Source organism: Aulonocara stuartgranti (genome assembly GCF_965226115.1).
Source record: "Aulonocara stuartgranti genome assembly, chromosome: 18".
Taxonomy (NCBI): domain Eukaryota; kingdom Metazoa; phylum Chordata; class Actinopteri; order Cichliformes; family Cichlidae; genus Aulonocara; species Aulonocara stuartgranti.
The window spans coordinates 31876894-31890278 of record NC_138954.1 but is presented as its reverse complement, the minus strand read 5'-3'; the positions used below and the strand labels follow the sequence as shown (position 1 = coordinate 31890278).

The 13385-nt window shown below is 41.3% G+C and overlaps 1 protein-coding gene across 1 annotated transcript; it reads right to left on the bottom strand.

Annotated features, from left to right (window-relative positions):
• Positions 1–852: 852 nt before the first annotated feature.
• dars2 (aspartyl-tRNA synthetase 2, mitochondrial) lies at positions 853–11603 on the bottom strand. Its single transcript, XM_082513538.1, has 17 exons — positions 10802–11603; positions 10297–10396; positions 9651–9714; positions 9457–9558; positions 8931–9026; positions 8733–8856; positions 8504–8550; positions 8187–8293; positions 6200–6269; positions 4402–4581; positions 4164–4271; positions 3963–4025; positions 3661–3813; positions 3351–3569; positions 3153–3263; positions 2973–3048; positions 853–1514 (listed from the first exon to the last, which is right to left on the bottom strand). Exons 1-17 carry the CDS (start codon positions 10974–10976, stop codon positions 1330–1332), a joined length of 1980 nt encoding a protein of 659 aa, XP_082369664.1. The 5' UTR covers positions 10977–11603; the 3' UTR covers positions 853–1329.
• Positions 11604–13385: the final 1782 nt, after the last annotated feature.

The following is a 13385-nucleotide window of genomic DNA, read 5'->3' as shown; positions in this document are numbered from 1 at the left end:
TATCGTAATGCTATCCTAATTTGACTTCTTATGCATATTAGCGAGTTATAAATGCATAATATTGACTTTGCAAGCATATAGCTTTTAGGCTTGCAAAGTCTCTAATAAGTGACTTCCTTATTTCTTTTCTTTTTTAGGAGAAACTGGTTCCCTTTCTAGTTAAAGGTGAATGACATGCACTAAAAACAATATCTTCAGTAGACAAATTCACAAGTTTTATGTAACACTACACATACTGTGCACTGACAGTGACGGATGCGCCTACAGTATGTGCAAACCTCCCGTTTATTTTAATAAACGAATGAAAAAATAAACATGTTTATTATTTATCTATACTAATTTATTTTACGAATCCAGATTACTATCAAAGTTGGCTAGTTGCTAGATTTATGTGGCCACAGAACAGTTTCCACTTTGCCTCAGTCAATTTTATTAACACAGCAGTGCTTTTGGATCATATTCCTATATGGCTTCTTCTTTGCTTTAATCAGTATATTTTGGTGTTCACAGTTCTGGGATTACTCCCGAGTCCATGCACTAATCACACACACAAATTTCAGCCTAATTGTTGCGCACAGAGATTTCTCCAGATTCTGGTATATTATGCACCGATATGAAATTTTTTTTTCAGTCATCACAATTTTACATTGAGGAAATGATTCTGAAATCATTCTATAATTTGTAAACAGTGTTCTTCCGACTGGTGAACCTCTATCCCATTCTTACTTCTAAGAAACAGATTCACTAAGATGCTCTCATTATTGTTTCTGACCTGTTAGTTGTATCTAGCGACCATCAAATTCAAACTGAGCTAATATTTCCCATGAAATGATACACGTACTGAGACTAAAATATGGGTTTACGTCATTTTCAAATCATTGCTTGCTGTTTTTATTTACATTACACAGAAGATGTATGAAGATCATCATGAAAATCATAAGTGAGAATCTCTGACTTTTGGATTTTAAAGTTCTGCACATGCTGAAATTGAACTTCTTGGCATCAAAAACAATGACATTATAGATTTATTATTATTTCATATAATGCCTCATTTGAACATGTACACCAAACCACCCCATAATAAGCAGCTGTACAGAATCAGTAAAAAGATATAAATATCTAAAAAACTTGATACGAAGGACCACAAACATAGAGGGACGGCAGCATCAATGCAGCCACAAGTATCTCTTGTCTCTGTTGTTTTGCCATCTGGCACAGATCTTACAGCCTCAAAGTCTTTTTGCTGTCTGCTGATAGTCTGCACATCTCCTCAGCCTCACCAGACCTGGGACTACACAGACATCCTTCGATGTCTGTGGTTCTTCTTAATCACTTTCCCTCTCTTCCTTGCTCTGTTGGCATTTTAACAGAAATGTGGTAACACTTCAGGTCCTCTTCAGACACCAAGTCGGGTGCACGGCTCATGAGGTCATGACCGCGGAATGACTTGGGGAAGGCGATTACGTCGCGGATGCTGGGAGCTCCGACTATTATTGAGACCAGTCGATCCAAACCTAGAAAAGGATAAAGAAATAAAGAGACAACTTGATCAATATACTGTTCAATATTGCACAATTTACTCTGAATTCACTGTTCAATTGTCCATGCAGGCTTCGCAATACATGCATTTTATACTAAGGACCTGGCAGAAAAAAGCTTGATCGTGTTCAGTCGAATGGTACAGACAGATACAGCTGAAATGGGCTAATAGTAAGAGTCAGACAAGTTCAGCACTGCTGCGCATTTGTCAAGTCACATCTTCCAAACCCAAATCATTTTGCACAATAACCGACTTGCTCACAGTTACTGAAACTCCATTCAGGCCCGGTGCTGCTCTGCTCTGAACATCTTATTCAGGTGTCACTGTGTGCCAGCTAATGACACAAACAGTGACACAGTGTTGCCACCCTGTGGTCAAACCAGAAAGTACAGGTTTCAACTTTATCATTTCTATTCACACACTTCACACAAAACAAATACCAAACAAAGAACCACAAGACTCACAAACTACAGAGCAGTTTGGATTGTGTCTCTGCAGCATGTCTTTTGTCCTGTGTCCCTCCCCTCACCTCCAACCAGTCACAGCAGATGACCGCCCCTCCCTGAGCTTGGTTCTGCTAGATGTGTCTTCCTGTTAAAAAGGAGCTTTTCCTTCCCTCTGTCACCAAGTGCTTGCTCAAAGGACATTTCAAGATTGTTGGGTTCTCTCTGTATTATTTTTTAGAGAGTATTTACAATATTAGGTGCCTTAAGGTGCCTGATGCTGGGATATGGCACAAAATATATAATAACAAAATTGGACCCCCCCCCCCAAAAAAAAAACAAAAAAAAAAAACCAAACACACACAGTTACTCCAGCCTTAAATTATTCATTCACAAACTCGGATGCACAAATTGACCAGAAATTTTAATAAAAGTACCATCCAACTGTAAGTGTCTCTCCTTCTCTGTTCAGCGTACCAAAATGTTAACTCTAAGTTTGAACAACAAACATTCTGAGAAATCTCATACAGTTATGAGCTAAAACATAAAAATCCCACAAATGAATTATAAACTGATCCATCCTTATTGTCTTGGTCCAGCACTGTAAATAATTATGTGGACTTTAGCTGCTGGCGTTGTAGCACGAGACAGTGGTTTGTGGGCTGAAGAATGACCTGCCTAATGAATGGCATGGGAACACTAATAATTACCCAGTTAGTGCTATAGTGGGGATTTATATACAACTAATGGAGAAACATGTGTAACTAAAATCAAGCATGTTGCCATGGATATGTGTTAGTGCTAAGAGCAATTCAAGAAAATACACTGATCTCTTTTCAGTGGTTAGGGAAACTGGACCGCCTACAAACAGTATTTAGAGTGAAAGCAATGATATCAGGTTGATACCGTGTGGTTAGTAAAAACCCAGTGTATGCACACATGTAAGTCATATACGAGCTCAGTGATAAATCGAGCAGAGTTGAGCTCACCCAGAGCAATGCCTCCATGAGGCGGCGCTCCTGAATCCAAGGCCTCGAGGAGGTGGGAGAGAAGTCCGGGGTCCTCCTGAAACACAAAAACAGTTGGAAACAGTTAGTGTTAACACTGAAACGTCCCACTCTTTCATAAGTGAAAGACTGAACTGCACCAAGATGGAGGAAGCCACTGACCTTAAGGACATTCTTCAGTACATAAAACTGCTCTGAGGCTTTGTGGATGCGAATGGAGCCTCCTCCGATCTCACAGCCATTTAACACCAGGTCATAGTGCTGACCACGAACCTGTGAAATACAGAATTTACAAACAGACGATACATCCTGCATTTTTCTACATAATTAAAAATAACTAATAAAGTACTACACGAGTACCTTATGTGGATCAGTATAGAGTAACCGTGTGTCCTCTGGCACTGGTGCAGTAAATGGATGATGAGCTGATTCCAGCTCCTCTGGATCATCTTCTTTGGGCAAGAAGAGAGGAAAGTCCACGACCCACAGGAAGTGGAAGGCTGAGGGGTCACGCACGACCACACCATGAGACTCCAGGAGCTTTGCACACTGCAGGCGAAGATGACCCAGCAATGGGCACTGAGAGCAGAAAACAGAGTCAGATGAAGGGAGCGTTTGTATCAGCTCTGTGCTTCTTTGTTTGACAGCCGACTCAAACCAAGCCTCTTACAACAGTGTGGTGGGAGCCTGCTGCAATCAGAAGCAGGTCTCCTGGCTTGGCTTCAGTCCACTTCAGCAGCTCGTCTGTGACAGACGAAGACAGCAGCTTCTTCAGGGGAGACTTCAATGTCCCGTCTGCTCTGACCAGCACCAGGCTCAGCTCCTTAACGCACGAGGAGAAAACACAACTTGTGACTTTCTACTAGTGTTTGTAACACACAAGTGTTTGTAACACACAAGTGTTTGTAACACACAAGTGTTTATCTCAGAACAACGTGAGGCGTAAAAGAAAGAAAAGGATAAGAGACCTACCTGTCCAAACTGAGTCTTGGCTATTTGTTTCAGTTCTTCCAAATCCTTCCCAGTGAAAAGTTTCTGTTACAAGAAAGAAAACATAATGTGAGACACACAAATTCACATATGAGAGTTGTCAGCTTCTCTTGTGGCACAACAACACATCTTCTGTTCTACATTTTCAGCATTCTCTGCCACAGGAAATGGTTCTGTTCTTACTACTCCACTGGGGACACAGACGGCCCGAACGGAGCCTCCTGGTTGGCCAAGAGCTGATTGGAGGAATTCAATTTCCGTGGAAAGGAAGATCTGACTGAGGTCTATTAGCTGCACAAATAGACAAATAAAATAAAAAAATCATATAATTCACTCATGTTGTACATTAAACAAAAGAGTAAAAGATGTAGCATGTTCAGTAAGGACATAGTTTCAGTTAGGACCCCAAGAAATCAAACACCTTCATGTTGAATCTGGTGTCGGGTTTGTCCACACCGTAGTCCCTCATGGCCTCTTCATATGTCAGAGTTTGGAAAGGAGCCTTAAGAGGACCACGTTCTGCAGGCCAAGAGTACTGCAGCAAACCCTCCACCAGTGACATGATACCTGCCTGGTCCACAAAAGACATCTCTATGTCCACCTGGGAGAAACGACAAGAGGATTTTCAGAATTCAGACAACATGACATGATCCAACATGTCACATGTATGTGACAACAGGCCGGTCTATGGGCCAGACTAATCGGACTATATGTACTCAGATTACAGGAGAGACACATGGTACTCACACAATCCTGAATTGAAATCTGTGATAAAATATCACAGGAGCAAAGATGGCACCAATATGTGTTTGCAAATCTTATTTTGGTGCAAAATCAGCAAACCTTTTAAATTACGCACATCATTGTTTGCAATGTTTTCACTCACAGCTGTAAAAGAATTCCAGCAGCAGCAGGATCCAAACAAAAAAGAGCTTTGGAATCAACTTGAAACATCGAGACAGGCTCGATCAAGATTTACAGTAAATTATATTGTGTGCTTTACATCTGGGAAGTGAGCTGCCATGTAAAAAGTACAGTTTAATTATTCTGTATTAGTTTTTTTAATTCGTCCTTTAAGTACTTTATTATTACATTTCTTAGCATTTTAAATTATTATTTTTTAGCAGTTTTATGCAACAGTGGGGTGATAAAATATCAAATCTTAGCAGTACCTTTATATATAACTTTTGTGGATTTAAAAAAAAATCCATAATGCTTAGGCTCAGCAGAGGACAAAAATATCCAATTTGTCACAGTAGTTTGAGAAGGAGAATCCTGGACTACATGCACGAACGGCACGCAATTAGATTTGAAGCATAACATTTTGATACAGGTTAGGATTCCTGTTTTTCACACAAGTGGCCTGGATTCAACACCCAGTATGCTCACCTGTACTTCAGGCAGGTGAGCTACACTACACAGTTTAATTAGCTGTTGAATGCACCAGTCAGCTGATAAAATATTAAAACTAACAGGTGGTCTACACACACAAGTGGTACGAAATCGCCCATATGGAAAAGATATATATAAATCTTATAAAGTTTGTATCTGTCTTGTGTGAAACTTGTATGAAAAGCATATAAGTGTGAAAACAGATATAAGATCCCTTGAAAAATTATATAATGAAACTTGTATGTTTTGGATACTTACTAAAACAATGTATGAAAGTAATGCGAAAGTGGCCACTTTCATGAGTAATCACATATAAGTTTTTACTATTTCTTTTCCGTATGGGCGGGTTTGAAGTCAGACATTTTATTTCAGAAACTGAACAAACTTCTAGTGGTTAAGATTCCAGATTTTCACACAGGCAGCTGAGGTTTGACTCCCAGTATAGGAAAGGGCAGTTTAATCATATACTCAAAGCTAACAGGACATCAGTCGTTTTCTCTTTTTCACGAATCTGTCATTTGTTTTGATTTGTTGCTCATACCGCAGTTGGCTCTGAGCTCTGGATAGCTTTTGCAACTTCTCCTGTTAGTTTTTTTTTTTTTTAAATGTCCATGTTCAGCTGTGTCTGTGAGTGTGCACACAACTATTTGCCTGCACTGCTGCGCGTGTGCTGCATATGTCACACATGCATGAAGAGGACTACTTGTAAATAGATATATGGGAGGTTGGCCAGCAATTTCAAATATCTCATGTCTGAAACAGACTGAAAAATGTATTTTTCTTTTTTTAAACTGTGGCGCTTCAAACTTGTGTGTATTCCATCTCACCTGGGTGAATTCAGGCTGCCTGTCTGGTTTGGAGCCTTCGTCTCTGTAGCACCGGGCTATCTGAAAGTACCTGCCACAGAGGAGACAGAAGACAGAGGTTGTTGGCCATTAACAGCAGGTTCTGACTCTAACGTGGTGGACTTCTAAAAATTCTGTTATGTGTGCAAAGCTATCAGCAGTGGAAATCAGTCAGGTCTAAGTGCTTTATTTCAGTATGGGAGTGCAATCATCCTTTGGTTCTTCTCCCCGGTATATAGGCAGTGACATAAGATTAATACCCCTAGGCTTTTTTCTCTTTTATCCAAGTACATGTTTCACACACAGAGTACGAATCTCCAGTATTTGCTCCATGCCTAGTCATCACATTTTAGGCTGGTATAGCAAACTTGCTTTAACCTCCTAGGACCTGGCGTCCACATATGTGGACATCATATTTTGGGTTATTTAGAACAAAATACTCAATTTTGCTCTACAAGGGCCTGATATCCACTTACGAGGACATTATACTGCTACTGTTCTATCGAATTTTAAACGAATATCCTCATATGTGGCTCTCATTTTTCTTAGAAACAAAAATCAGGTTAAAAAACAAAACAACAACTGGTAATTGTTTGTTTTTACATTCATCAGGTCCCAATCAGCCCAAATATCAAAGAGAAATTAAAAACGCATGCCATGAAAGAGTTTGGGTCTTAGGAGGTTAAAATGGTTTCTTATTAGCTGATGGTGGTCAGAAGTTTGCAGACGCTCATCGTGAACATAAACGTGACAGTAATTTTAAATAACCTCTTTGAACTGTTTTTTCCCAGGGTGGAATGATACACGTGCTTTATGTACAGCATACATCTTTAATAACAAATATAACTTGACTATTATTTCTCTAATGTCCCTTACAATGCTTTGCCTCGACGAGACGCTTTGAGTAGCCGTCAACAAGCTTGTGGCATAATTCTCGATGGATATTTGACCACCACTTCTTGGTAGAATTTTTAGAGTTCATTTAAATTGGTTGGTTTCCTGGTCCCAGCCTTTATGTGTAACCAACAAATTTTCAACTAGGTTGAGGTTGCAGTATTGGGAAGACCGTTTCAACTGTCCAGCTGTGGATTTGTTGAAAAATTTGGAAGTAGTCCTCCTATATTATTCTCTCTATTTTGGGCAATTTACCCATATCACTGGTGGCAAAACATCCCCAAAGCTTGATGCTACCACCACCATGCTTGACGGTTGGTATGGTCCTCTTAGATTTGAAAGTCTCATCTTAATCCTCCAAACATACCCCTTGTAATTGTGGCCTAATAGCTCAATCTTTGTCTCGTCCAACCATAAAACCTCTTCACTTTCTGGGTCAGCACCCTCTCAGTCCATGTAATATAAAACTTGTTTCACTTGGGAAAGTGGCACTAATGTTCAAGTTCATGGCAGTCTTAAGCCCTGTGCTTCCTGGGTTGTTTCCTGAATAACCTAATCAATTTCCTCTCCTCTGAGGGAGAAATTGGTCTTCTTCCAAACAATCCAAACAATTTGCATTTACATGCAGTTGTTTGAATTTATTATCTTGCAGTATTCAGTTGTTTAGAAAGGTCTCCAACAGACCTTCCCAGTTTGTATACATCTACAGGTCTCCTTCCAAGACCTTAAGTGAGTTCTTTCCCCATTCTTGAGTGCTGGTCAGTCCAATGAATGCTGTCAAAAAATCATTTTTATACTGGCAAAAAGGGCAAAATCATGATCACTAACCAGTAGTTAAAAGACACTGTAGAACCTTGTACATACATACATTAAAGACACATGTATGTACATCATCATTAAAAGCCCCAAATTACCATGACATTCATGCTCCCGACGAGTGGATGAAAACTTCTGACCAGAACTGTATGCTCACTATTCGTTCCCTTTTAACTCTGTTTTCGATCTGGACCAGTGCAGCGTTTAAAAACAACAAACATCTTTCTGTTAAATAGCAGATTGTGGAGCCTGCACCCACCTGTCTACACCAGCCACCATGAGAAGCTGCTTAAACTGCTGTGGACTCTGGGGTAAAGAGTAAAATAATCCTGGCTCTCTGGAGGGAACCACAAACTCTTTGGCTCCCTAAAACACAAACACTCATTAAGTTCATTAAAATATCAGATATGAAACCATAACATGTAAGCCAAATTATGTTTTTGCTGTTATATTTATATTTAATAGAACCAAAGAATTTTTTAGAAACTGTTCTTATAGACCATTAAAGGTGGATTGTTGTGCAAGTTTCTGCTCTTTAACCTGGTAAACATGTAAAAATGTCTACAAATGTCTTACCCCTGGTGTCCTTTTGAACAGAGTGGGAGTTTCCACATCCACAAAGCCTATTCATTACAGCAAAACAACAACAACAGCAAAAAGCATATGAAAATCAGAGCTTGCTACAGCAAGAACAGATTAGTTCCTGCACCTGGTTTCCTCTTACAGGCAACAACATCAGTGACAGTCCTGCGACCTTTTATGTCTGGGCAAATTAAAGACAGAACACAAACATGGCTGTCCATACCGTGCACATTACAGAGATACTCCCTCATCTTCATCACCAGCTGGGATCTCAGTCTTAGGTTCTTCTGCATCTGTGATGACCTCAGGTCCAGGTAGCGATACTGCATCCGCAATGACTCAGACTTCTGGTGAGTAAAAAAATTTTTTATTATTACAGCGTGCTCAATAGTCCACGTCCATGTAACGTTAAGTTACTTACTTTGACAAAGTCTTTTATCTCAAACGGCAGCTTCTGGCACACATTGAAGACCTCCACATTCTCTGCCAAGACTTCGATCTCTCCTGTCGGCATCTCCTGGTTTAAACACACGATTCAAAACAGAATTAGGCGACTAATCACCAAAAGTCTCATTATATTGCTACAGAAAGCAATTTAAGATTGATGAAATGGTATCAATTCACCAGATTATTTAGGACAGACAGTCACTCCTTGGAAAAGAAAGTTTCTGATCCCTGTCCTTTACTATGTTCATTAAAGGACAGAACATTATTATGCTATTTGATAAATATAGTGAAACATATTGATGAGAGAGTGTTGGTACTTTTTTTCCCCTTCCACGTTTAAAACCAGGCACTCAGTATATTAAGCACAGTGTGACTGGATGCTGTAGTAATTAGGATTCCTGGCCCATGTGGGTTAAACTCAAAGTACAGGAACTAGACTTTCCTCACCACCCCCTGCAGGTGGGTGGTGTTTCACTGCACCTTCAGAAGCACGTACAGACCTTGTTCTCCTGCCCCACTGGTCGGTTCCTGACTGTTCCTGTAACCTTGATGACAGACTCGGGCGTCAGATTGCACAACGTGGCTTTCAAAGTACTTGGAGACTTAAAACAGAGGAAACAAACTATTTAGTTCTGTATTTTACAGCACAGCGTTCATTGGTAATGTTAGTGTATTTTGTTGTTTTCTTCCATACTTCCTGAGGAATTAGAATTTGTGTCAAGCCGCTGAAGTCTCGCAGGATGACGAACAGGTCCTGCCTGTAGGGGGCAGAGACACATACTGTTTCTCAAATTTATATGAGACCCTTTGAAGAATGATGAAAGAACTTTTTTTAAGATGGTCTTAGTTCTCTTGGCTTTCTTGAGATCTTTCAGAGTTTTACTTAAATTTTTTTTGGCCTTTTTCTGCTTGTACTCGATAGAGTACAGTGAAGAGTGACGGAGAGAGAGGGGAACACGTGTGGCAAAGGGTTGCGGGTCGGATTCAAACCTGTGCTGGCCACTCTCAGACATACGGCCTGCTCATCCCAGTGAGCTAAACCAGCACCCAGAGGTTTTCTTAAGACGTTTGCTGCTTTTTCACTCATTTCCAGTCCAGTCCTTGCACCTGACCATTTTCAGCTGGTTGTCATGAAGCCATTCTTAAGCAAGGGAAACGGGGAGAAAAGGCTGGGGAACGCCAAATTACACAAGAACCGGCAAAGGTCTTATAGAGCGATTAACCCAAATTGGACACTTTCGGTTTTGGAGGTCAGGAGAGAGGTACAACAGTGGGTTACTACAGCCATCTGTAAAACACACTGGGGGCTCAGTCATATCAATCAACCAGTGGCTGACTACCTGAGATACTGGACCCAGCCACACAGAGTGACTTTCTTCCCCGCATCATCTGATCGCAGTTCTCCACAGGTGTGACTCCTGAACGACAGACTGCTGGGACCTGATCGTAAGATGGATTTGGGACACAAGTCACAAGTTACACTTTGATACTCATTTTAAGTACTTACTGAAACTGAAGTGAATTTCTGCCGCATTAACAGATATGCAGAAATGTATAGAATTACAGTTTTTACAGAGACGGAAGAACAAATGTTTTACAAAATAATAAGTGTCCAAAAGTCTTAGATAATACAAGCAAACACGTCTCCTACAAAGTGGAAGATTCTAAAGGATTCTAATGAAACATGAATGATGTGGACAAGCTGGACTCAACTGAGAATCCTGTCCAATAACTACAAATGTAGACAGGCGAAGACCAGTAGAAGACCAGTAGAAGAAGTAGTGGCATTGGGCGCACGCACGTCACGTCAGTGTACAGGCTGGAGTACAGCCAGCTGATGAGTACCTGTGGAGGGCGGAGCAGCCCCGCAGAGTCCGTATGAGCAGCTCAGATGTCTGAGCTGAGGTCTCCACAGCAGCCGACCTTGACTGGGAGTCGAAGCTGAGCTCTGATACCAGACAGCATGAGCTCTGAGTCCTGTGAACACACTCCGCAGCACCAGCCTGCCTTTTGTTGCCATTTCTTTCAAAACACAGAGTGAAGCTCAGGCTGAGGAGAGCATGTTATTCAGAGCCGTGTCTGTCGCACTCCTCTCCCTCAGAGTAACAGGCTTGCAGAGTCCTTAAGGTTGTAATGTGAGCATTATGAAGCTCCACGGCAGTGAGAGCAGGTGAGCTGCCGTTACTCTTCCTGGATCCGGATAAGACTCGTGAGAAGTTTTCACGACTGCCTGCTCATGAGGATGGGCTGCTGTGCATCTGTTCAGTCTCATCCAGTCATGTGGCAATCGGCGCATTTTTACCGGACGTGACGTCACGTTGCTAGACGAGAACAGTCAACCTGCGACATGATCGATCTAACTCGCGAGGAAAAAGTCCACACGCTTTCAAGATTTCATCAATCTCCGATTCTTTTTCTAGAGACAACGCAACTTTTAGTTTAGTTTTTCAAGGGTGTTATTTAGTCTGTTGCCAGATTATTTATACGCAGCATTAGAATTACAAAACCAACCCCAAGTTTGTTCTCTTCTTAACTCGTTAAATTTGTTTAAGAAAATAAACCACAGAAAACATATATTATAAAGAGTGGTGTCAAACTCGTGTCACATCGTGGGCCACACACAGCCCACTTATGATCGAGTGGGCTGTGTGCCGCATGACTGGATGAGACATGACAGCCCACTCGATCATAAGTGGGCTGTGTGTGCAGTGAAACGCCACAATAAATGTGTAAAATGACAGAAATTTGTGATAGTTTGTGATAGTTCATTGCACTGAGTTCTAACAGTGCAATGACACAACTGTTTTAAAGCATCTTCCTAACTGCTTATCTGAGATGAGATATATCTCCCCTTGTGGTTTGTTTTCCGCTTCTCCTTGTATATGTGGCCTTAATGTATTATTGCATTCTGTTCATTAATTCTGTCTCTACAGATGTCTGTATCGAATGTCTCTGTATTTTCCATTTATATTAATTTTTACAGTTCCCTTAGGCAGTTCATTGTATCATTTTAAATTTATACAACACTAATTTCTATATTTTCATTTGTACTTTAAGTATTATGACAGTGCTATTATATTTCCCCATTTAAAAGCTTATCATGATCATGGCCAAATCTTCAAATTATCAGGTCAGTATATGTAAAAAGTAATCCCTTTAAGCCCCAAGTTCAGGCGTCACATTTTCCAAACAGCCGGTTTTCTGGTCTTGACAGAGAGACGCTGTCACTACTGTGGTCATCTCAGGCACACAGCCTCACCCATGTGCAGTGGAGAGGAGCTTTTTCCTTTTTCTTTGAAAGGATTGTATGTATGTTCCCACTTAGCCTGTTTGGTGCCCTGGGCGAACACCCACTCTCTGTTAATTCTTGATATTTATAGTGATCTGTACATCCATCCATCCATTCGCTTCCGCTTATCCTTTTCAGGGGGGTGCTGGAGCCAATCCCAGCTGTCATAGGGCGAGAGGTGGGGTACACCCTGGACAGGTCGCCAGTCTGTCGCAGGGCCAACACACAAGGACAGACAACCATTCATACTCACATTCACTCGTACATTCACACCTAGTGGCAATTTGGATTATCCAATTAACCTATCCCCACAAGCTGCATGTCTTTGGACGGTGGGAGGAAGCTGGAGTACCCGGAGGGAACCCACACAAACACGGGGAGAACATGCAAACTCCACACAGAAAGACCCCGGCCTGATGGTGGAATTGAACTCAGGACCTTCTTGCTGTGCGGCAACAGTGCTAACCACCGTGCCACCGTGCACTAATACAGGGAGTGCAGAATTATTAGGCAAATGAGTATTTTGTCCACATCAACCTCTTCATGCATGTTGTCTTACTCCAAGCTGTATAGGCTCGAAAGCCTACTACCAATTAAGCATATTAGGTGATGTGCATCTCTGTAATGAGAAGGGGTGTGGTCTAATGACATCAACACCCTATATCAGGTGTGCATAATTATTAGGCAACGTCCTTTCCTTTGGCAAAATGGGTCAAAAGAAGGACTTGACAGGCTCAGAAAAGTCAAAAATAGTGAGATATCTTGCAGAGGGATGCAGCAGTCTCAAAATTGCAAAGCTTCTGAAGCGTGATCATCGAACAATCAAGCGTTTCATTCAAAATAGTCAACAGGGTCGCAAGAAGCGTGTGGAAAAACCAAGGCGCAAAATAACTGCCCATGAACTGAGAAAAGTCAAGCGTGCAGCTGCCAAGATGCCACTTGCCACCAGTTTGGCCATATTTCAGAGCTGCAACATCACTGGAGTGCCCAAAAGCACAAGGTGTGTAATACTCAGAGACATGGCCAAGGTAAGAAAGGCTGAAAGACGAGCACCACTGAACAAGACACACAAGCTGAAACGTCAAGACTGGGCCAAGAAATATCTCAAGACTGGTTTTTCTAAGGTTTTATGGACTGATG

Bases quoted from the DNA above. Each gene is read 5' to 3' on its own strand.
- dars2 (XM_082513538.1), bottom strand. From the start codon at position 10,976: ATGGCAACAAAAGGCAGGCTGGTGCTGCGGAGTGTGTTCACAGGACTC. The intron at 10,397-10,801 runs GTACTCATCAGC...TCTTACGATCAG, and splicing joins GGCTGCTCCGCCCTCCACAG to GTCCCAGCAGTCTGTCGTTC. The intron at 1,515-2,972 runs GTGAGCTCAACT...ATCCTTTTCTAG, and splicing joins TCATGGAGGCATTGCTCTGG to GTTTGGATCGACTGGTCTCA.